Source organism: Pollicipes pollicipes, unplaced genomic scaffold, assembly GCF_011947565.3.
Source record: "Pollicipes pollicipes isolate AB1234 unplaced genomic scaffold, Ppol_2.1 Scaffold_6686;HRSCAF=7923_pilon_pilon_pilon, whole genome shotgun sequence".
NCBI classification, from domain to species: domain Eukaryota; kingdom Metazoa; phylum Arthropoda; class Thecostraca; order Pollicipedomorpha; family Pollicipedidae; genus Pollicipes; species Pollicipes pollicipes.
This window is the reverse complement of record NW_023596921.1, coordinates 14,544,421-14,568,434: the sequence shown is the minus strand read 5'-3', so window position 1 is coordinate 14,568,434 and position 24,014 is coordinate 14,544,421. Positions and strand designations below refer to the sequence as shown.

Sequence of the window (24,014 nt, the reverse complement as noted above, 5' to 3'; positions counted from 1 at the left end):
TTGCAAAACAAAGGATCCAACACGCATGCACGCATCATTTAGGAAAATGATTCCCGTCATTTTCCCAAATACGCTTCTGCAGATGCACTCCTGATGATAATACTTTTTCACCGCTCATTTTGATGAAGACGAAGTGTGAGCCTGCCGCAGTTGTGGAAACACCGTTCCAAGCGGTTGTGCCTACAAGAAAAACGATCCTCACCCGCTTCAGTTCGAATGCGTGGCAAAAAAGTCATTTGTGTCAATGCCACGTGCCACGCGCTTTGACTGAAACAGGATTGCTAATTGAGCTGGCTCTTCACTGACCATGCATGTTGACCTGTGGTGAACAGTGGGGTGATTCGCATCATATCCAAGTACTATCGGGGCGTTTTACTCTAAATCTACGCCAAAGACAAGGAATGGTGAATCTGCATTACTCAGCTGGCGCACAGTAGCGCCATCTATCAATGTATTTCCTGCTTCACACGTGCGCGCGTCCTGGGATGAGCACGACAAACGCGTGTTTAACATATCGTTGGAAACTCTAGCGATCGGTGGGAATTTGTGGTAAGGGTGTTTCGGCGTGACCAAGCAGCTCTGAGTACTATTTCAAACTGTGGGGAAGCACCTATGCCGCACATTTCGTAAAACATCTGGCGTCTGTCTGCCAACTATTACTGGGTGACGGGATCCTTCTTCCCAGATGTTAGGCGATATCTGTTGTACCAGCTGTGCATGAGGGGTACTTTATCAGTGATACAATGCACCGACAGTGATGTCATTGACCAACTTGCTGTCAATGATGTGATTCACTGATTTACGTTCTGTGATTGACCAAAACGATTTCCATGAACTTTGTCATTCAGACACTTATTAACATTTACAGCACGTATGTATATGATTCCTACCTGAGCAGCCCAAGTCGAGATGGCAGAAGTTGTTAACAAACAGTGGCTGATTAAAAAGGAAGGAATCCGTCATCTTGCAATCGCGACGAATTACGACAGCACATACGAGGACATTTTGCTGACATATCGTTACGCATGCAGCTTGCTTACGATGCAGCCTACTATCTGCGAAAAAAACATCAATGCAATCTCCCCACCGTTTCATAAAAATTACCCCCTGTGTGTTGCATTATTCGAAAACGTTCATCCAGGTGCCATCTGCCAAGAAAAACAGCTAAGGCATGCTCTTCAAAGTTGCATCACTGTTCATGTAGTTTAAGGTTGTAGCTATCCCCAGATTTCAGAATCCTCGTCTCATCCACAATAGTTTTTGTATGAGGGAGCGCGGATAAAAACATAATGCAACTCTTCCTTCTCTTTCCTTGGCACACACAGCATCAAGTTCAATGAGCTTACCTATGTTCAGCCAACCTACTAACTCCGGGGGGCAGTGACAATGGTCATGTTCTACAGTTTGCTATCGTTTGGTCGAAAAACACGTATCAAACGCAGCACCTGTGCAGCGGCCACCATGCCGCCACAATGCTGCAGTAGATCACACTCGGCAACACAAGTGGATACACTGTAGACACAGGAGGCTCTTTGTCATTAGATGTCGATGACGTAATAGCGCAACTAGCATACTTTTGCACTTCTGCACATTCGCATCAAGTTGTGATGCCCGAGCCAGGGCCCCATAAAAAGGGCGTCCAGGCTATGGCGACTTCTTCACTGCGGTGATAAGCCGATTATCAAAACAGACCTGCTCGAGGAACAAGTTTCATATGCACTTATGTTCACAGACCTAGCTATTACCCGAGTCTCTGATGGGCTCTGCTTCCATTGTCTGTGAACAACTCTAAGTTGACAGTTGACTGACGGCGCCACGTGAAGTTTTACGTTGACCAACAGGTGCGATGCTCAGCAGCACCAGTGTCGCCAAACGTGTAGTCACGAACTGTTTCGCACCGATTTCACAACGAACTGCCTGTCGAGACAAGCGCAGTTTGATTTCGGGAAGAAGGATGTAACGCAAGCTTCGCATCGACCGCCGTAACAAGTAACATATTACGGTATAACTGCAACATATGCAACCTGCACTCATATTCACATACGGATACATGTGGGAGGTGCGCGGCACGAGTCTGTCTGCTATTGAGTGTTGTGTGGAAACATAAGAACATTTAGATCGGCCCGGCGTGCGTCTACTGGTCAGTGCTGCCATCTGGGAGTTATCGACCGAAGCTGGTGGGCAGATAGCCGCCGAGTCAGCCAAATCGAAGGATGTTCTTCCGCTCCAGCTGGCAATTTCCGGCTCAATGAAAACACAAATTCGCGTAAGTGTTCGTGTATAGTCGACAACAAACATTAAAGATCGAAGTCCATAAAAAGGCAGTGCAAACCTTTTCTGTACGTGAATATGAGGCTAAAAAACTATTAAAAACGAAAACCGAAACAAAGAAGAACGACGAAACGAAGCAACTGAACAGCGAACGAAAGCACACCTTTGGGAAAATCACATTTGATAAGCTGATTGTCTGCCCTATAACTACAACGATTAGCTTACAGCCGGACCTCAGTCTGATTTCCCATGGGCGTAGGAACAGGGGCAGGGGGGCAGGGGGCCATTTCCCTTTCCCTTGTCAAGGTGCAGGACCAGCGTTGTTAACTGGCCCCCCACTCTTCAGATCAAGGTTGTGTTTAGCTTACTTTTGCACCACATTTAAATACACATGCCGATTTACCTAGTTCACCAGCCATCTTCCTCAAGATGTGTCGTCTTTTTCGTTTGCTTATTGACCATCGCTTAGAGTCACAGCCGCAGGCCAACGCCGCGCGGCCTATGGAGAGTGCAACACCAGGTGCTCAGGCTGTTGTTGCTATGACTTGCGACCGCGTATGTTCAAAACCATATTACATAGTTTTTGGCAGTAATCAGTTCTGACTCAATCTTGAACATTTTAACATGGACACGGTTTTACCATGTTAATACAAGCTTAGAATCCCATTTCATCTACAATCTACGTTCATGGATTCTTTAATATCTCTGAAGAAAACGGAAAAACACGGAACTGGAGCCTGTGTGGCAATTATTGGACCACCTTAGCCGATCAGGGATGTTGTTGCGTCAATGAGGGTTCCTGTGCTCATCCGGGGCCAACTGCGCGGGTCAGAAGGCCTCCCGTGTCAGGGAGAGGAACAATGTGATATCATATATCCTTCCAATGGCCTCCGGATCGACCAAGAGATCCCGCCCCGTGCCACCAGAATGATAGCCAGAAGACACTTCGCGATGGGACGGAATGACCATTCAGCCCTTGACCGGAAACTGTAATGTACCCCTGGTGTTCTACTCAAGAGGCCCCTTGCCCGGAAGGAAATAAGGGGTCTCATTATTGCTGAGTGGAGTGGGGCCCTCATTATTGTTGAAAAGCACGGGTCGAAATGATTTTTTTTTAAAGACGAACAACGTTATGCCATGTTTGCCTGCGAGCGTTCATTTCTTTCAGAATGTCTTATGGAAACAAATTACATCAAAAGGCTCGAACATGTCCGCCCGCAACTTCGAGAGCAACGACAAGGATGGCCTGGGTTGCAACTTCTGTAAAACTGAAAAGTTTCGGCCGCTGCAAGTGCCACCAGACGGCGGGCGCTGTGTTAATTTGTCTTCTGGACAGATAAATAGCTGTGGAAACACGAAAAACAGAGATTTTACCTTTACTCTTCCAGTTCAACCACATTATTGTTGAGCACAGTAGGTCGGAATTAATTTTTTTTAAAAACGAGCAAGGCCATCCCATATTTGCCTAAGAACGTTCATACTTTCAGAATGGATTGGTGAAAAAAAATCATCAAAAGGTTTGAACATACCCGCCCGCGACCTCGAGAACAAGGACAGCGATGGTCTGGGTTGCAGCATCCGTAAAACCGAACGGCGTCGGCCACTGCAATTGCCACCAGACGGCGGGCGCCTGTCTTAATCTGTTTTCTGGACCGATTAATAGTTACAGAAACACGAAAAATAGAGAATCTGCCTTTACTCTTCCAGTTCCACCACCACATTCCAGCACCACTTCGTGGTGCTTTAAGGGCCAATCCGTTCTTATCATCAGTTTAAAAATAACGCGTGAAAGATGCGCCCAGACTGCCTTGTAAATGTAAGGTTTCATGTCCTGAAGCCTTCAAAGGTACTTCTTTCAGAAGCGTCATCCTTTTCGTCCACCCGTTAACCACGGCTCAGTATTAGCTGTTGAGCCAACGCTTCGCGCCCTACGGAGACTGCAACACCTGGCGTCGAGGTTTTTAAACTAAAATTTGCGAGTATGCTTGCTCAAAATTATCTCACATAACTTTTATTACTAATCGATTCAAGTGTTTAAAGGTTATTTTTTCAGAACCGTTATCTTTTGCGTTCATCGGTGGGCCATGACGAAAAGTTAACCACTGAACTAGCGCTCCGCGGACAATGGAAACTGCAACGCCTAATGGCAAGGTTTTTGTTGCTAAGATTTGCGAGCGCGCATGGTAAAAACCACGTTATATAAATTGTATCACTAATTGATCCTCACTGAATGTTAAATATATCCAGACAAACATGAGGTTGGCGATGTTAATACACATTGTTGACCATTCGATCTACAATCAAAATTTTCACCCTCAAATTGCGATCAAACATATCTGTCTACAATTTACCTTGGCGATGTCCTCAATGTCTGTAGAACGTAGAGAAAACATTATGGAAAGTTTTTGAATTCTATCGGCTTAGAAACAATCGACTAAGCCATTGCAAATTAAGAACACCGGTGATTTATTCCATGCGGTCGTTAAACGCCTGATTTGTGCAACTTATTGACCTTAAGACGTGCTCGAATGGAGGCCAACTCGACTCGCCCACCGAAGGTTTTTCCAGAATGGTTTCTGAACGGCGGGGTGCGGCCGCGCCATGTCTTGCATAGCTGGAGAAAATTGAATAGTAGATCGTTTGGCATCCAAAATTTTGATGCACTTTGTAAGGTCGCTGACCTATGGCAGGTCAAAATCAGGCCATGGTTTCAGCGAAGTCAACTTCTAGGCAATCGTCCAATCTGCTGCTGCAATGAACTGTTAGACGAAGCGATGCATCTCTGAGATGCTTTCCTGGCAACAAAAATATTGAATGAGCAAATTGCGTTGACCTAAGGTCAGAAATGAAAGTCAGACCAAGGTCAAAACCAACTTGCTTTATTACTCTAAGGCTTGCTGTATGAGATAGTTTCTGGTGTTCATTTCGAATTTATTGATAGCGGGAACCGCATTATACATCTTCCATGGACTTCGTAGAGGTCAGAATAGGCCATTGACCTAAAATGACCTAGTTCAACATTTTTTTTTTAAGAAACATACTGCCTAACGTAATCTTTGTCGCTCACTTACATGCAAAATTCAGAGCAGTCTTCTATGATTTTGGTCACCATGACTTCAAAAGGTCAAACAAGGTCACTGACCTTAACTGAACATGTGATCTTTTGCTTGCAAACAGCTATCAAGGTTCTGGGGGCCATTAGAGACAAACCTGGAATTTAATCATGTTTGACCTTGATTGACCCGAAATTCATGACCTAGGAACCTCAAACTCTGGCCTAGGTGAGTTAACGTACAGGTCAACACACCCTGTGAATTTGATGTCTCTAGCTCTGTCAGCTCCCGAGCTCCCGGGAGGGTGTCAAATTTACCCATCACCCGAGCGAAGGGTATCTAGCCGGCCACCCGGACGCGTGTTAAGAATGTAAACAGAATTGATTTCACGGTAACTTCTGGTTTCTGTTCCAGTTACAACGTAAAAATATGAATGAAACGAAGAAAATCGTGTCTCTTGTTAGCAAGTAAACTATATCCGGGAATATTTTTATGGGGGAATCACCATAAAGGCGGCTTTTGTCAACCCTGTGTTCCTCCTAGCGAGGCTCTGTGTACCTCCTGCCTACACACGAAAGCAGATCAAGTCATCTACGTTGAATAACGGGAGTTAAATGTTCGTTGCGCCAATTCATACCTAAAGTAGGCAGCTTCCCGGCGACATTTTTCGGAGGTGGTGTGGTGCAAGGGAAGATAATTCGGAAAAAGGCACTGCTGCAGATGTCCAGCACATGTCTTGCATCCCAATTAGTAGCAATGCTGATCCAGAAATGTGCAACAAAGTAGCCACATCCATCAGTTCGCGGTCAGTCATCCGGAGACAGCCGGGCCAGGACAGTGGCCACCGATGGCGGACGGGAGCAGGGCTGAGACAAGGAATATATGACAGAAGGACCTTCATTCTGTAGCTTGGTTTTCAAAGGAGAATCTCCAGTTCTATGGATTTTGTCGCATGGTTTTTGGCAGTTCCAAGCTTCCGAATTTGTTTCCGCCTAAAATACCGCGACAAGCCTTATGTCTTGAAATGTAGACAGCAAAATGAAGGCGCATGCGAAATCTGTTGCTCTGTGAGCCATCGATTCAGTTTAAAAATTCTCAAAATATGGCTTAGGCCATATTTTGGCATCTACCCTGTGAGGACAGATGCCTCCTCAATGACCCAAAATGCCTACCGGCTCGTGGAACTTCGACTCTCCAGGAGACAACGTTGAAATGGACGAATAATCTTGGGAAGCTGAAGCCTTATTTCCCGAATGGCATGGTTGAGTTGGATAGGCAAAAGGTGTGCACCAGTGAGAATCAACTCTAGATGCATATTTAGAATAACAGTCATTACATTTGAATAAAGAGCAAAAACCTCCATCTCTACTCCCCCGCCCCCCCCCCCCCCCCCGGTCATCGAGCTTGTTTTCCAAGTACGCCCTGGGCTTGCCCCCCCCCCCCTCTCTCTTTGAAACGTTCCTACGCCTATGTGATTTTCAATAGAGAACAAACAGGTAATGTGACTGAAGTCTTTAACTGGCAAACCCGCTGTTGTGTTCATAATCGTCAAAGATCCGCCCTCTCCCTTTCTTTCTGCTATTTTTGCTTTGCCATTTTTTGTAGCTTTTTTCGCCACCTTTGTATTAATTCCCCGCCACTGCAAAGTGATGTTCAGATCCGACAGATTAAACTGCAACATGGAAAAATCATGACGAATCATACAACACTAAATAAAGATAAGGCAAACCCGCACCATCTACATCAATGAAATGTGTTCCAACAGCCGACTGTCCGACCCAACGAACGAAACGGTACTAATTCCGGAGCTCCCCTGCCGGTATGCCGCGCGACCAAATATTTGGACACGCGCCTCCTTGTTTAAGCACCAATTTCCTGAGAACCGGTCATTTTCAAACCAGGACAAATCGTGCGCTTCGGGCGCGTCACGTGGAGCCTTCTCGGTAGTTATCGGCACGCGGCTGGGGCGCGGCCGGCTGGAGGAGCTCGATCGTCCATCGACCCCCTCCTGTTTACCTCCTCGGCACGGCCCGCCCCACACCGGGTCGCCGAGGGGTGGGGCCGCGCCGGAGCTCCGGGCGTCGGCAGCTGCACCCGACCAGCCGCCGACCAGCGGCCCGGACAGCCCAACCGTCACGCGGGCCCGTGTTTGTCGTCTTCGAGCCCCTATGGCGGCACCCCTGTCGACGCCGGTCCCCTATATAGGCGGCCGCGCCCGGCGGGCGGGGGTCACCAGTCACCATGCAGACGCTGCGAGTGGGCGCGCTGCTCGCCACGCTGGCCGCTGCCACCACCCTTCGCCTTCCCGATGACGTGCTCGACATCATGAGCCGGGCACGCGGCGAGCTCGGCCCCCGCAGGTGGACAGGCTGGTACAAGCGCGCCGGCGATGAGCAGCGTGCCGTGACAGCGGCCGGGAACGCCGCGGGGAACGTCACGGGCCGGGCCGGCACGCCGCCGACGCCAGCTGGCAGTAAACGGGCCGGGCAGGGATCATCGCCACCGCCGCCGCCACCCATCTGGAGCAAACGCGTCGCCGCCGCTTCCAACTCACTGCAGCCAGCCTGGCGCAAACGCTCCGAGAGCGACTCGAACCGGCCACCGCCGCCGCCGTCGCCAGTCTGGCTGAAGCGCTCAGGAGGCTCCGATCGGCCGCAGGCGCCCTGGAACGCGCCCAGTGCCGAGGACGACGACGAGTACGGACTGCCGCTGACGCCGGAGGACTTCGACAACGCGGAGCATGTGTCGGACGACGCGCCACGGAGCGGCGCCGGCGGCGCGGACCCCATCGAGCTGGCTGGCCTATTCGAGGGGGACATCGCGCACGCCGACGCCGAGCAGCTGGGCGCCCTGGCCGACTGGGACGAGACGCTCGTCGACGACGGCGCCCTCCTGCGCAACGCTGTCCTCAACCCCAGCAGGCTCTGGCCCGGCGGGCAGATCCCCTACACCATCTCGTCGTCGTTCAGCGCGCACGAGCGGGCGGTGGTGGCGCGCGCGGCGCAGGCGTTCGCGACGCGCTCCTGCCTGCGGCTCGTGCCGCGCGACGGCCAGGCCGACTACGTGCACGTGAAGAGGGGCCGCGGCTGTAGCAGCGACGTGGGTGTGCTCGGCGGCCGGCAGGAGCTGTCGCTGGGCGAAGGCTGTCTCTACACGGGCATCGTCATCCACGAGCTGTTGCACGCCGCCGGCTTCTGGCACGAGCAGAGTCGCGCCGACCGCGACGAGCACGTGCTCATCCACTGGGACAACATCCGGGTCGGCATGGAGTATAACTTCCATAAGAAGCCCTGGAGTCAAACGCTGGACCTGGGGGAGCCCTACGACGTGGGTTCGGTGCTCCACTACGGGCCGCGGGCGTTTGCGGCCGACCCGACGCGCCCCACCATCACGCCGCTGCAGTCGAGCTCCGAGATGGGTCAGCGGAACGGCTTCTCGGCCACGGACGTGGCCAAGCTGAACAGGCTGTACGGCTGCGACGTCGGCGGTCCGGGCGCGACCACGGCCGCGCCGCCGGCAGCCACGTGCCGTGACGTCGCCGAGTGGTGCCGCTTTTGGGCTGACGGAGGAGAGTGTGAGCGCAACAAGAACTGGATGGCCATCAACTGCGCACAGTCGTGCGGCGCCTGCGGCGGTAAGTGGCTCGGCCTGGCGCTGGCGAGGAGGTGGGCTATAAGGGGCTGGACCACAGCCCACAATTACACAGCTGTTTTTGCTCAGCGAGGCTGTCCATGTCAGTGGTGCATGTTTGTGGTCAGTGCATAGCCAAACTTTGGCTGCATAAGGTAAAGAAGACTATCTCCAAACGCGGCCAAACTGATTTAAACTTAACTCTAAAATGACGTCATCGCTTCCTGGATTACCAGTGAATCGGACACTTAATCGGCCATGCATTAGTGTTGCTCGCGAGCTGGAAAAAAAACTGCTTTCAAATTTGTCCAAGCCAAAACATGGATCAGTTCGGCGACAAAATGCTTCCTAAAAATGGGCCCACTTGAAATGCTTCGCGCATACAAACCAGCTCGAAAGATCCAAGCAAATATGAAGAAAAATTGGTTATTTACGTTGAAATCAGGTACCCTCATGAGGAAAGTTCATAAACATGAGCACCATGTGCATTACAATATCTACGAACGGATAGTTGCCACACATTCCCGCCCACAATGGACACCGCGACGCGCTTCTGGATTTGCATGCCGCATACCGCCTGGCGGCTAAGCTATGACACTGCGGACCAGCTTATTTACACAATAGAAAGCACCAGCATGAACTGCGGATCTATGCGAAATCCCCGACGCTATGTTTCTCGGTAAATAGCATCCATTATGTCGGGCGTGTCCAGCACAAACCGTGTTCGTTTACACACATGCTTTAAGCAGCTTTGGAAAACGTGTACGACGGAATTAAATATCGCTCAATATTATGGCACGTATCACTGTCAGCACATCGCCTAAGATTCAGCCGTGCTGACCCTAATGCTGGCCTCCTGCTGACCCTAACGCCTTCCGCCGGGGCAGCATGCGACGACCGCAGCGGCTCCTGCGCCCAGTGGGCGGCCGCCAACCAGTGCACGGCCAACTGGAGCTACATGAGCGTGTTCTGCCGACGCGCGTGCGGCCTGTGCGGTGCCGCGGCGGCGGTCGGCGTCACCGGCTGCGGAGACACGGACGGCCGCTGCGCCCGCTGGGCCGCCGCCGGCGAGTGCGACGCAAACCCGGACTACATGACCGTCCACTGCAAGAAGGCGTGCGGCTCCTGCTGAGCGTCGGCAGCGGCGCCCCATGGGTTGTGCTGTCGTTTGGTGCGGGTGTTCTCGTTACGTAGATGAGAACGGGGTTCTACAGGGTTCTGTAGCTGAAACTTGTGGATGCAGGCTCCTTCGGGACACCAGCTTTGTAACCGATAGCAGAGTTCCGCGAGCTCCGTCTCTCAGGGTTGACTAACACGCACTTCACGGTGATGGTGTATTCAAACGGCACTTACGGTTAGAAATACGATCCCCGCTTCAATTATCGGTGTGTAGAGCGGCGTCTGCTGAGGTATAACTGAGACTACACGACGCGTGTTCAACGTCCTCCTTGACATCCGCAAAATATACTTCACGGGACCGTGCGGTCACTGCGCCGGTGTACGATACACAGACATTTAGGATGGAATGGATGCGAGTGCAAAAGCTCCGAGATATCCTGAACAATGAAACAAAATGTACAGCCTTCAGCAGTCTTGAAGTGAATACAGCTTCCATTTTCACTTCGGCTTTCCTAGACTGACTATCCTACGTTTCGTCTTCGACTTTATGCCATTCTAAACGGTTGACTAATGCTTCGACTCTTGCCTTGCACCATCCTTAACAGATGTCTTCGGTTTTGACTCGAACAAATTTTGAGCTATGGTTCCGGCTTCGGGTTCATGCGAACTTACGTCGCTGGCCCGGTATTGTAGCAATTTCTCGCTGCATTTGCGCCTTAACATTACAAAGGCAGTTTGGCACGTCCTAGCCATCTAAATACTTACCAACAACTCTTCTAGGCTGTGATACATATACGGCTGAAATCTAACAATCGGTTAACGAAACTTTGTGTACGTACATGGCGAACACGAGACGAGAATGGTAGTTTAAAAAAAATACATCAGTTGCAATGCTAACACCTGGTCATAACCACACCACCGCGCCATGATATCGTCTGATCCCATACAGTTTAGCAGAAGCGAAAATAGTTTTGGTGTCACAAAACGACCTTGTCCGATCTCAGCCTCATTACTTCACACTGATGGGTTCAGACCGACTTCATCTTTGCTTGTTGACGAAGCCACCGACTTCGGTTCCGGCTTTGAGTTTATAAAGTTCGAGGCCAGTTTGGGTTCGGCATTTTCAAATTCGCAGCCATCGGATTCTGCTTCGACTCAGGCTTTGTGTGCCTGTCTTTGTCTCGGATTCGGTTCCGAAGCCAGAAGTGTGTCTTCGTTTCCATGCCTGACCTTCAGGCTATCCCAGCCCACAGTGATTGACTGCAGGGACTGTGCTAAGCGACATGAAGGGGAGGGATTCACGAAGAGCTGGGACGAGCTATTGTGCGAAACGGCCGAAATACGAAAATTTCCCCACCGTACCATTAAAAAGTTCCTCGAGGAGACCCTACCAGCACCGTCTCCCCAGAGGGACCGACGAGAGAGTGGCCGACCATGGTCAGCCGCTGAACCCACTCGGTCAGAGTGGTCCCATGGCCAGCCGCTACCCCCACTCGGTCAGAGCGGTCCCATGGTCAGCCGCCACCCCCACTCGGCCAGAGTGGTCCCATGGTCAGCCGCTACCCCCACTCGGTCAGTGGTCCCATGGTCAGCCGCTACCCCCACTCGGTCAGAGTGGTCCCATGGTCAGCCGCTACCCCCACTCGGTCAGAGTGGTCCCATGGTCAGCCGCTACCCTCACTCGGTCAGAGTGGTCCCATGGTCAGCCGCTACCCCCACTCGGTCAGAGCGGTCCCATGGTCAGCCGCTACCCCCACTCGGTCAGAGTGGTCCCATGGCCCGCCGCTTCCCCCACTCGGTCAGAGTGGTCCCATGGTCAGCCGCTACCCCCACTCGGTCAGAGTGGTCCCATGGTCAGCCGCTTCCCCCACTCGGTCAGAGCGATCCCATGGAAAAGTTACCAAGCAGTCCCTGCACAAGCCAACTTATTTATTTTCAAATGATATATAGTTTATTAAGTAGCACGTACTATCACAAATAATTGCATATCACTTCATAAACATTCAATTGCCATGCAATTTAACAGGAAAAACACCAGATACTTATTTGAAAAATGCACACGTGCAAAAACGACGTGAATCAACATCGCCAGCAGTTATCTGCAGCCGACAATCCAGTGGACAATGCGAAGTAGACGAGCGTGGCAACAAAAAACAAAACCAAAAAACTCTTGTGGATTACAGCATGATATATCTGCCGAGAACATGAAAGCGAGCACTGTAACAAACAGGCTGTCCAAAAGCCTATAACGCAGAAACGCATTTACAAAGCATCTAAGTCTCGGGAATGCACCAGTTGACAGGAGGCTGCTCGAGGAAGCCGGCCGGCGGCGTGGGCCAGCTGGCTGCACCAGGCGGCGCGCGTCGGCAGGACGACGCCAAGCGGCCTGCTACCCGTCGTCCGGCAAGGGGCGGCTGGTATACGGCGGCACATGGCTGCCAATCGGACTCCCCACGATGATAGCTACCGGCCCAGCCTGACAGGCAAGTCAACGTTCACGGAGGCTCGCCAGCGCCACGGCAGGAGAGACTTCCGGAGTCGCAGCGCCACAGTCGACTCTAGGAGCCGAAGCGAGACAGACTCCCGGGGTGGCAGGGGAGACTCCCAGAGTCGAAGCAGGAAAGACTCCCCGGGTCGCAGCACAAAGCGGTGTCGCACTAGAAGCGACTCCTGGAGCCGCGGCAGGAGCGACCCCCGGGTCCAGATCACCTGAGTCACACAGGAGCGACTCCCGGGGTCCAGATCACCTGAGTCACACAGGAGCGACTCCAGGAGCCGCAGCACAATGCGGCAGGCAGGTACTGTGGCAGGCACTGCGAAAGCATGCCTTTCTCGGATGTGCCTAATTTGAAACATCCCCGCGCGCTGCCTTTCCCATAGATAAGCTGATCTAGCTGCTAAATTTACAGGTCATCAGGCAAAAGTACACCGAAAAATGATTGCCGACTGTAGGCTTTAAGCCCCACTGTCACGTGTGTGAGATGCATTGCTTGCACGGACTAGGACACAGCTGTAAACCGTGGACGGACGCGCAACGACAGGGCCATCCTCAAACGCTCAAGCACCCGCAGAAAACAACGGCTGCATCACCTGGGACCCATATAAAACCAGTCTTTCCACGGGTAATCTGGGAGCCAGCTGACAACTACCAAACGCAGCGATTTGCGAAGTCGAGACGCTTGGATCCCGTGAAATCCGGCTGGGGAGCAGCGATTGCTCCGCGGCGCGCCGGCACGCCAAATGCACATATCGAGGCACCAATGAGGGCAGAACACAATGGTCAGATCACCAGCCCAAGGCCGAGATGAGGCCGAGCTCGCCCCAGCGCAGTACGGATGCTTTGCTTAGCCGTGGAGTAACCAGTGACTTCACGCCGAGGCATCACTCGCACGTGACTGACCTCCGGTTGATATCTCGGCGACTGTGCCTGGCTTCGAGCGCCCCCCCCCCCCCCCCGCCCCGCCTCGTGCTGAACTACGGATGCTTGTCGGAGCCCTTCTGCGCCCGGAGTCAAGCTGTTGCCTCATTCGCGGCTGACACATCGTCGAGTGATGAGCTGAGCCGGCCGCCGAGACCGCTGTCAGAGTTCACGTGACCTCCCGCTGACCTCTGGCCTCAGGCGGCGCCGGGTCGGCCGGCGGTGCTGCCGTCGCCCGCCCCCAGACTCATGGCGCTCAGGTGCGCCAGCGTCGCCTTCACGGCCACCGAGTTCCCGGAGAAGAAATTGGAGACGGCCTTGTGGAACAGTATCAGCTGGTTCTGCATCACCTTCACCTGGCAGTCATGGCGCCATCCGGTCACAGCGTGACGATACCGTCGACAAAGGCAGTCCGGCCCAAACAAGCCCAGACCGCTGGTATTGCTCACTCCAAACCAAAGTGCACACAGTTGTAATGCTAATAAGACGGCACGGCTATATCACGGCATGTACAGGCTGGCTCTAACGAAACGAAAACGAGTGCTATGCGTCGGGTATTCAACGTCTTTCACACCTATACATCGTAAGAATATGAGATTAAGCCGGCAACTAAAACCTTCCTCAAACTTAAACCTCCGGCCTTTCGACGAATGTTCCACTGTCAGCGTATAATTGTCAGCAACACCTCTATGACAAAGTTACCGGGTCCCCAAGCCAATAATAATTCTAAGTACGCTCATTTGGCAACCTCATTGCACCCTAGTAACCGGAAAAGCAAACTTCCTAGTCCATCACACTGATAACTAAACATATATTGGCATCCGTGCCACGGCCTTCCCCGCCCACCAACGCCTTCATCCCAATTCCACAGTTGTCCAGTGTCCGTGCCGTCAGCGGAAACCGTCAGTCTCATGATGTCAGCAGGCCTCATGACGTCGGCGGGCCTTATGACATCAGCAGGCCTTATGACGTCAGCAGGCCTCATGACGTCAGCAGGCCTCATGACGTCAGCAGGCCTCATGACGTCAGCAGGCCTCATGACGTCAGCAGGCCTTATGACATCAGCAGGCCTCATGACGTCAGCAGGCCTCGTGACGTCAGCGGGCCTTGTGACATCAGCAGACCTCGTGACGTCAGCAGGCCTCGTGACGTGAGCGCGCCTTGTGACATCAGCGGGCCTCATGACATCAGCGGGCCTCATGACGTCAGCGGGCTTCATGACGTCAGCAGGCCTCACGACGTCGGCGGGCCTTATGACATCAGCAGGCCTCATGACGTCAGCGGGCCTCATGACGTCAGCAGGCCTTATAACATCAGCAGGCCTCATGACGTCAGCAGGCCTCATGACGTCAGCGGGCCTTGTGACATCAGCAGGCCGACTCACCCTGTTCTCATCCAGAAGGCGCAACTTGACGGAGACTTTCTCTCGGAGCCGCTCGTATTCGGCGCGCCGCAGGTCATGCTGCCGCTGTGCCTCGGCCAGCAGGGCCGGCGCGCCGGCCGGCGCCTGGCTCTGCTGCTGCGCCCACTCCAGGTCGGCCCGGTACGCGTCGTATTCCACCCTGGCGGCACAGTCAACAGTCGTACTCCGCCCTGACGGCGCAGTCAACAGACGTACTCCACCCCGGCGGCGCAATCAACAGCCGTACTCCACCCTAACAGCGCAGTCAACAGACGTACTCCACCCCGGCGGCGCAGTCAGCAGTTGTACTCCACCCTGACGGCGCAGTCAACAGTCGTACTTCACCCTGATGGCGCAGTCAACAGACGTACTCCACCCTGACGGCGCAGTCGACAGTCGTACTCCACCCGGACAGCGCAGTCAACAGACGTACTCCACCCCGGCGGCGCAGTCAACAGTCGTACTCCACCCTGACGGCGCAGTCAGCAGTTGTACTCCACCCTGACGGCGCAGTCAACAGTCGTACTTCACCCTGACGGCGCAGTCAACAGACGTACTCCACCCTAACGGCGCAGTCAACAGTCGTACTCCACCCGGACAGCGCAGTCAACAGACGTACTCCACCCCGGCGGCGCAGTCGACAGTCGTACCCCACCCCGGCGGCGCAGTCAACAGTCGTACTCCACACTGACGGCGCAGTCAGCAGTTGTACTCCACCCTGACGGCGCAGTCAACAGTCGTACTTCACCCTGACGGCGCAGTCAACAGACGTACTCCACCCTGACGGCGTAGCCAACGGTCGTACTCCACCCGGACAGCGCAGTCAACAGACGTACTCCACCCCGGCGAGTTGTCGGATGTTCACACGATGCACGCCACACGTCACCGTGACGCGGGGGTCCAGCCACAGACCGGACCAGGGCCGCAAGCGGTGTACTACGCTATGGTACAACAGTACGCATGGTTGGCATTTCAGACAGCTAAAATAACTGTCCGCAATGTTCTGGTTTTAACTGGTTAAAATCGGCACAAAGTGGCAGAATTTCAGCTAATTTTATGTCCTGATGTCGTAAATCAGAATGGATCATATTTCCTTTAACTTAAGTAAGGAAATATCCGAACTGACTCTAAGACCATTGACCATGGCCTGTGTGACCATTAACCATGAGCTGTCTAACAATGACCATGGCCTCACTGATCATGGCCTGTGTGGCCATTAACCATGAACTGTCTAACAATGACCATGGCCTCACTGACCATGACCTGCGTGACCGTTACCCATGGCCTGTGTGACCGCTGACCATAGCCTGTGTGGCCACTGACCACGGCCTGTGTGACCATTGACCACGACCCGTGTGACCACTGACCATGGCCTGTGTGACCATTGACCATGGTTTGTGTGACCATTGACCATGGCCTGTGTGTTCCTTGACTGCTAGCCGCGACGTGCACCATCCGGAAGCGTGGATGCCTCCTGCACCAGCTGACACAGACGCATAATATCACACACATGAACCAGAAGGACGGCTGAATGTAGAATAATCTGCTGCATGCCAGTAACTACTAGCTGATGCCTCGAAACTTGTATGTCAATATAACATTGATCATGTGAATAATAAACGTCGGTGCCACTGCATTGCCTTCGTGATATGCATATGTAGTCTGAAGCTGAACCTGCAAACCCCTAAAACATGTAGTGGATCAAAACCCATACCTTGCAAGCCTGCTTCAGGGTTTCCAGACCTGTATTTCCCATCTGGTTGACAACAAATATGCTCTAGGTTTACATCTCGCCATTTGATGGCCAGCGACAAGCTGTCGACATGAAACAACCGACGCCTTACCTACAACGCGGTTACAAGGCAAATAAGCAATCGCATTGCATTTCTAAGGTTTATATCACATTTCGAGTGGCTTGGGTGATTGAATTACCACATTTTGACGTGTAGCATTAGGTTTGCGTGCAGCAGTTTTCGCCAGCCGGCAAAGACTGTCGCAATTTGTCGTTGCCAAAAGTCCAGAATTTTCAGCACCTTAGAATTAAGCTTACATGATGCGCGTGAATGGGGGATATTGTTCCTGCCTTCTTTTTGTACACATCAATACTTTTTACTTTACTCCGAATGGTTCGGGTGCATGTCTCAGGGTGTAGTATACTGGTTGAGCAGAGCCTGCCACAGTGTACGTTAAACCGGCCACCCAAGCTGTACCGCCCTGCCCACCAGCTGGTTTGCTTGCGCTCTGGCAGCAGCGCGGAGAGTTTTACGCGTCGCACAGTGCTGCCGCTGACAGTCAGTCCTCGATCTTTCAACCAGACAGCGGAGCCGGAAAATCCGCTTTTGAAAACTTTGTTGTAATTTATGTCCGTCTGCATTTTTCGCAGCCCGCCCTTACTTTTACTGCAGCTTTGTAGAGTTAGGAGCCATGCTGACACGAACTGTCCTTTGCAAGTAACTTGCATCGTTAACTTACCCTTCCCATTCAGTAAATTAACGATGCAAGTTACGATGCAAGTCAGATGCCCTCTGGCCTACTGAACGTTTCACCGTGCTTGAAATTTTGATACAGGTGGTTTCTGGCAGTCGGTTTTAATAAGCAATAAAAAGCGTGGAAAAAATCCCTCCGTCGGCCACTGGTCTGACCATGACAGTAAGAGCTCACTGCGCACGGGTCGGCACGGCGCGCGTCGCACTACGTCACGACCGACACGATCAGACGTCGCACGATCGTCTGCTCGCAACTCATCGGGCGGCCTCGTACTGTCTGACGGTGGCGAGCGTGTCCTCGATCGTCCGCTCGCAACTCACCGGGCCGCCTCGTGCTGTCTGACGGTGGCGAGTGTGTCCTCGATCGTCTGCTCGCAACTCACCGGGCGGCCTCGTACTGTCTGACGGTGGCGAGCGTGTCCTAGATCGCCTGCTAGCAACTCACCGGGCGGCCTCGTACTGTCTGACGGTGGCGAGCGTGTCCTCGATCGTCTGCTCGCACAGTGTCTGGACGGACGAGACGAAGAAGACCAGCGCCTCACGCAGCGGCCGGCCGCTCTCGTGCAGCGCCCGGTGCGAGGCGGCGTTACAGCCGAACTCGTCCCGCAGCTCGGGACTGCGCTGCCCCAGCTTCTCAAACAGCTCACCCAACTGCAGCTGCAACCGGACGTAGGTCAGGCCCCGACGGCCAGCTGCAGCCGAGCAGCTCCCCAGCCGCAGCCAAGCAGCTCCCGCAGCTGCAGCCGAGCAGCTCCCCGGCTGCAGCCGAGCAGCTTCCGCAGCTGCCGCCGAGCGCGAGCTGACCGCCGACTGCCGTGCCTCAGTGTAGGCCTTAACGCGGCAGTAGATAGGCACAATTTTGACTACAAGGGGGTTACAAAGGAGTTCAAAGGGGCTCACCCCGTCATAAAATCCATGCGTTGTGCAGAAAGTTGTGGCATATCTTAATTTTCCTGGCACATTGGGTACCTTGGTCCTGCTATGAGCTTTTCATTTAAGCTGTACCAATTCCGTACCATTTGAACGTTCACACGGGATAAAGGAAGGCAAGTACAATTCGCTCTTTCATTGCCGCAGCGTTCCAGTTCATAGCACTACGGCCGGAGAGGGCGCAGAAGTCGCGACATATCATGTTTTAATGTCGTGTGATTATGAGTTGATCTGTTCATGCTCGTGATTTTCTCTCAATCATTTGGTAGTAAGTTAATTTGTAAGTGTTGAAGAACTCTAGCAGGACCATTATATTCTGTTCCCTTTTAATACAGCAAACATCACACGGTTTATCTGGCACGCCTCGTCTTTCAAAATCTGGAGCTTTCATGAAAATATTCGTCGCTGGCCACTAGCTGCCTGCTGTTGTCGCCGGCTGCTAGCCATCTCACACGCTCCTTAAAGAGACACCCGATTCGCTGTCCCCAACACATCAAGGGAGCTATCATTACCGGCGGACAAGCCATCTTTGCACCTCCACGAACTGGTCCGACGCCGTATTGTGTGTTACGTGTCACATGCTTGATATGTCTACGATCTAACCCCACCTTGCTATATGCCAAACCCTGTGGCACATTTGTTTTGTGTGAGCTGGGTCAAAGTGACCTGATAACTGACCTGACATACTCATGCCCTGTGTGGGCAGATCCCTCTCTTTAATCAACCCAGAAAGATGCCCTTCTTCCTATTTAGACAACACATTCGAGAGTCACAAATCGGCATACAGAAGGGTACATTAAAACATGAAGGCACCACCTACCTGGGAGGCAAGCATATTACTTATATGCGACGACAGTGCTTGCGAAACCCTCACGAGGTCACGATATCGCGCCTGCGTATCCCGGAGAACAATTACTTGAGCATTTATTTCTGAAACAAACGTCACGGGGATGTTCAACACATCATCCTATACACACTTAGGCTGCTATTATGCGAGCGTCGTAGGCGTACGCATTTAAGCGACACTTTCCATAATGCTGTTTTGCTGACATAAATGCGTATGAGCTATACAGAGCACGCAAGTTACTGACAAGCAAGCGCGCCCCCGTTCCTGTATGTCGGACCGCCCACACTGGCAGAGACTGAAAAAGCATGCATGACGCACGCACAACCCGTCAAGCACATAAGAATACAACCCGCCCATAACCACCAACAGTAACGCGGACAAAACCAAACGCCTCACAAGCTGAGGCCGCGAGCCTCCCGGCGGGCGGGGCTCGGTGAGAGCCCCACCGGCGGCGCCCACCCGCCGGCCGGCTGGCAGTCCGACCGACGGACAGGGCTCGGTGAGAGCCCCACCGGTGGCGCACACCCGCCGGCCGGCTGGCAGACTGACCGGCGGATAGCTCGGTTAGAGCTCCACTGGCGGCGCCCACCCGCCGACCGGCTGGCAGTCTGACCGGCGGACAGGGCTCGGTTAGAGCCCCACCGGCGGCGCCCACCCGCCGACCGGCTGGCAGTCTGACCGGCGGACAGGGCTCGGTTAGAGCCCCACCGGCGGCGCCCACCCGCCGACCGGCTGGCAGTCTGACCGGCGGACAGGGCTCGGTTAGAGCCCTACCGGCGGCGCCCCCCGCCGACCGGCTGGCAGACTGACCAGTGTCCACAGTCGGCTCGGCGCGTCCCAGTCGCTCGGCGATCAGCTGCCGCGAGCACTTGTAGGTCGTGACGCCCCAGGCCTTAAGCGACTCCAGACGGTCCTGCACGCCCGGCTGGCGGCGGCCGGGCGAGCCGGGCCGGGGGGCCGACGGCGGTGGCAGCGGCGACGCTGCGACAGACAGGCACACCGGCTGGACCACCAGACGGGACACGGCGGAGCAGGCAGCGATGTCATCACCGGTGACGACTGCGGTGGTTCGTGTCAGTACCCGCTGGACACCAGCGACACATCCGCACTGACAACTAAAGCAAATGTGTGAAAAGAAAGGCGGCTGTGGTAAGCCAATGCAATCAAAATTTCAAAGTGCATCTGGGAGGGGTATCTCCTCCTTTCTCATCTCGGATGGACATCTCCTCTCATTCCATCTTAGAGGGACATCTCCTCTCATCCCATCCCGGAAGGGTATCTGCTCACGGGTGTGGTCCGCCTGTGGGCTGTTGTTTGTCGGCTCGCTGAGGTGCGGCAGCGTGGTGCCGAATGTGGCCGGGTCTGCCCAGTCGTCCAGGGCGGGCGCACCTCTGCCGGGCTGGTGTTCATTACCGGCGCCAAGGACCGGGCCACCGGCGCCACCAAACCACCGACTTTGGGCGGGCACAGAGCCGCCATCCGCTGGCGTGCAGCCGTCCACGCACGAGGGCCGGCCGTAACCGGCCAACGGGCTGTCTCCCAGCTCCACCTCGTCCGCATCGCTGAGGTCGTCAATGGATAGAGGAAGGCGCTCTCCGTAAGATGCCATGCTTCACCTGAAACCCCCAACAGTGTGGACTAAGTGTGATATCACAGGCAAGGCCAAACAATGGGCAGGAGGCTGGGAGAAGCTCATATAGATGCATTAAGAGCATCTCCAGAGGACTTGATTCCTGTTCTGTTAGGTACACACCAGCACATGCATGAACAAAGTCACATTGGGTGGCATTGTCTCTACAGATTAGTGGAACAAACACATTGAACATTTCAACATTGTTCAATTGTTGACATAAGTGGGATGAATACTCTAAATCTCAGACATTCTGGTCATGCTGGGTCCTGCATTGCAAGGAGAGTCATGCCAGCTCCACTATTTATTTTTCTAAAGACTTCAGCCAAAGGTATTGAATGGATGTATTTCTGGGATCAGAGAACACACTAAGCATTGCTTGCTGTGTGAGCCCTGACCCCTTGCCATCTCATCACACAATGTCACATCAATGACAGAATTTGATGGTGGGAGTCATGTGTTGCAATGTTAAACAGGGTTCATCCTGCCTTCTGGCATTCCCTGATCTTTTGTGGCCACTGCCACTGGCTGCAGGGAATGCTTGTCAAATAGAAATAGTGAGCACCTGATCAGATTTAACCCCCCTGCAATGTGTAGGTGGATTGGAAAGCAGGCACTGTAACTGGGCCATCAGAATGGACAGACACTATCACAGCCATCGTAGGGCTGCCCCCATCAAGCCAGATGTGCCATTTGTTGGATGAGTGGGAAAAAATATGTCAAGAAGTGTATGATAAGTCAGTGAGCCAGTTGAAAAGCAAGTATTATGATTTATCTATTGAGGGTATCAATATATAAATATGTGTTCTCCATATGTAAGCATTGCACTTGCAATTTTGTATCAATAAATGAGGAACTATGGTCAAATTTTCAATGTTTAAGCTACTTGTAGCCTCATGCAATCAATAAAAACAAAAACAAAAAGGCTACAAATGCTAAAAATGCTAACATAAGCTAAAAAAGCTAAAACAAATTGTTATTGCCTGTTAAACCCATAACATACACCTTATTTCCTTCCAGATTTTATGTGCACTGAGTAGTGCAATGAACATAATACTCATGCTGGAACATTTCACGATTGGGTGTTATCTCTACAGCTCTGTCATCAAACTATGCTGCCATGCATAGCTCAATCACCCACTAATATTTTTACCTTCGACATCTCAGGTGGGTCAAGCCCAACAAAAAATATACTCTTATCCAGTCTGCAAACCATAAAATACTTTGAAAGATCTTGTAGGAGCTAAGGTAGTGCACAAATTTTAACTTAATGCAGCTTATCTTAATTTGGTGGCAGAAATTATTAAATTGAAGTCATAAAGGTTTCACAAAGTTCTGTAACTCACAATAATACCATCATAGAAAGCAGCCTACCAATCTGATTATCAGCCAGCTTTGAGATGATAAGTGACATTTACAAAATATAATCCATTGGGATGACTACCCTTTTGGGGCAGGCTTCTGCCTGCCCTAATAATCTTATTGGTATGCTCATCATAGGTTGCAAACTGTTCTTAAGTCTTTCCTAGAACAAAATAGTTGATTTTAACATGCATGCATCTCAATAACTCCCACCCACCACAAATCTGACACTTGGTCCTTTCACATTTCATTAAAACACTGGGTCAAAACCATGCTGTAACAGGCACCTGCCACTGTTACAGGACTATGATATGGTGACTGCCAAGGATTAAGTTCCACATGACAAGAGCAAATTTTGATCAAATGCCACTAAGCACGAGCTATTGGTTCTTCAAACTCAGTTAAACAGGCACTCAAGGCACTTCATAGCACACTGGCATTTTGCATATGCTATGCTTGTGGTATTTTATTTTAATGCACCTTCTAATACAAGCAGATCACATACCATGATGTTGGAAATTAGATGAGAACCAGAAAGCGCATCAGATATAATGCTACATTTTTTGTTCATACCTTATATGCTGCACGCAGGGCGTTACGTGGAATGAAAGCACCAACTGGGAGAAATCACAAGGATATTGAGCCTGTACACCTTTATGTAAGACAAATGCGCGAGGCATTCCAACTTCACACGTTCAGCACTCCAGTAAGCATACTTTTATATCCTCCAAATCTATATATTGTTAAAATCATTGCATTACCTGTTTACTGACAACGAATCATCACCCGCCACGGAACCGCCCAAAATCTCATCAGTCCTGGCCTTGAGTCCTGGCGCCGGGCACCGTGTATGTCGCACATGCCCCTCAATTGTCGTATGATTTATGGCGATGCGCCCACGTTACCTGGGTCTGGGTTAGCAGAACCTGGCAGCAAGTGACGTATTCGCGGGGTACTAGATTTTGTGGTCACTGGATACGGCGTCTAATCGGGTAGATTGCTGGGCTAATGCAGCTTTCCTCAATCTTAAGGCCTTCTATGGAAAATGACTGGAGTCCAGGAGCTTAGTGTACGCCGTAACATCTTGATTAGCTTTTGCTAATGATATACGTAACGACGTAAGCAGTAACAATTTAATAAATTATTCTGATGTATGCCAAACATTACAGTTGTGCTGAATTTGATGCTCTCATCAAAATCTATTGCCGTTGTTGTCGTGGTTACGGGTCTTCACACACGTGTAGCACGGCATAAATTCGTGAATATTAGGCGCGTGGTAGTGCTATTTTTAGCTGGTCCACATCGCCCAGGATTTCTCACTGCGCAGAGTCTTGCCGCGATGCACCGTAAAGCGAGAACATTGCAGCTACCGCCTCATCATTTCCCAACTAAATCAAGACAACACGCGCAGTAAGGCATGGTTTCGTGCCCGCCGATATCAAGTGCCTGTTCAAGGTTTCGAAGGCCAGGATTCGCTCGAAGCACTTTATTACAAAATGGTTTTGAACGCGATTTGAAGTTTCATCTTCTCCATCTCGCGAAGGACTTACATTCAATCCCTGCGCGCAAACCCGGAATAAACAACGCAAAAGGAAACACTGTCAGTAGCAACGCCAGCCCTCGGGAACAGCTCAGGCGCGCAAGCGGGATCTAGCTATCCATGCAGATGCGTGGCTATGGCTCATGCATGTTTTTTCCTTTTATGTGCTCTCAAACTGTTCAAGCCTCTCCTGGTAAAAGGGTCGATGGGGTGGAAAATATCGTCGAGATCCCCCCTCCCTAAGAATTTTTTTGAGGTTATCTTTCCGGCATAATGTATCGTGTCAAACTTCTCTGTGTCATCTGGGGCATTTGTTATACGTGTTT

General features: G+C 52.1%; 2 protein-coding genes across 2 annotated transcripts; one reads left to right on the top strand and one right to left on the bottom strand.

Annotated features, from left to right (window-relative positions):
- The first annotated feature begins 7,565 nt into the window (after positions 1-7,565).
- On the top strand, positions 7,566-10,086 carry LOC119107959 (zinc metalloproteinase nas-13-like). The gene is made up of 3 exons (XM_037231550.1): positions 7,566-8,958; positions 9,842-9,963; positions 10,027-10,086. The coding sequence occupies exons 1-3, from the start codon at positions 7,566-7,568 to the stop codon at positions 10,084-10,086; spliced, it is 1,575 nt and encodes a 524-aa protein (XP_037087445.1).
- Positions 10,087-12,219: 2,133 nt separating this feature from the next.
- Positions 12,220-20,766, bottom strand: LOC119107699 (arfaptin-2). The gene is made up of 6 exons (XM_037231237.1): positions 20,444-20,766; positions 19,967-20,137; positions 19,130-19,239; positions 17,825-18,036; positions 14,876-15,053; positions 12,220-13,847 (listed from the first exon to the last, which is right to left on the bottom strand). The coding sequence occupies exons 1-6, from the start codon at positions 20,763-20,765 to the stop codon at positions 13,689-13,691; spliced, it is 1,152 nt and encodes a 383-aa protein (XP_037087132.1). The 5' UTR covers position 20,766; the 3' UTR covers positions 12,220-13,688.
- Between the last annotated feature and the right edge of the window lie 3,248 nt (positions 20,767-24,014).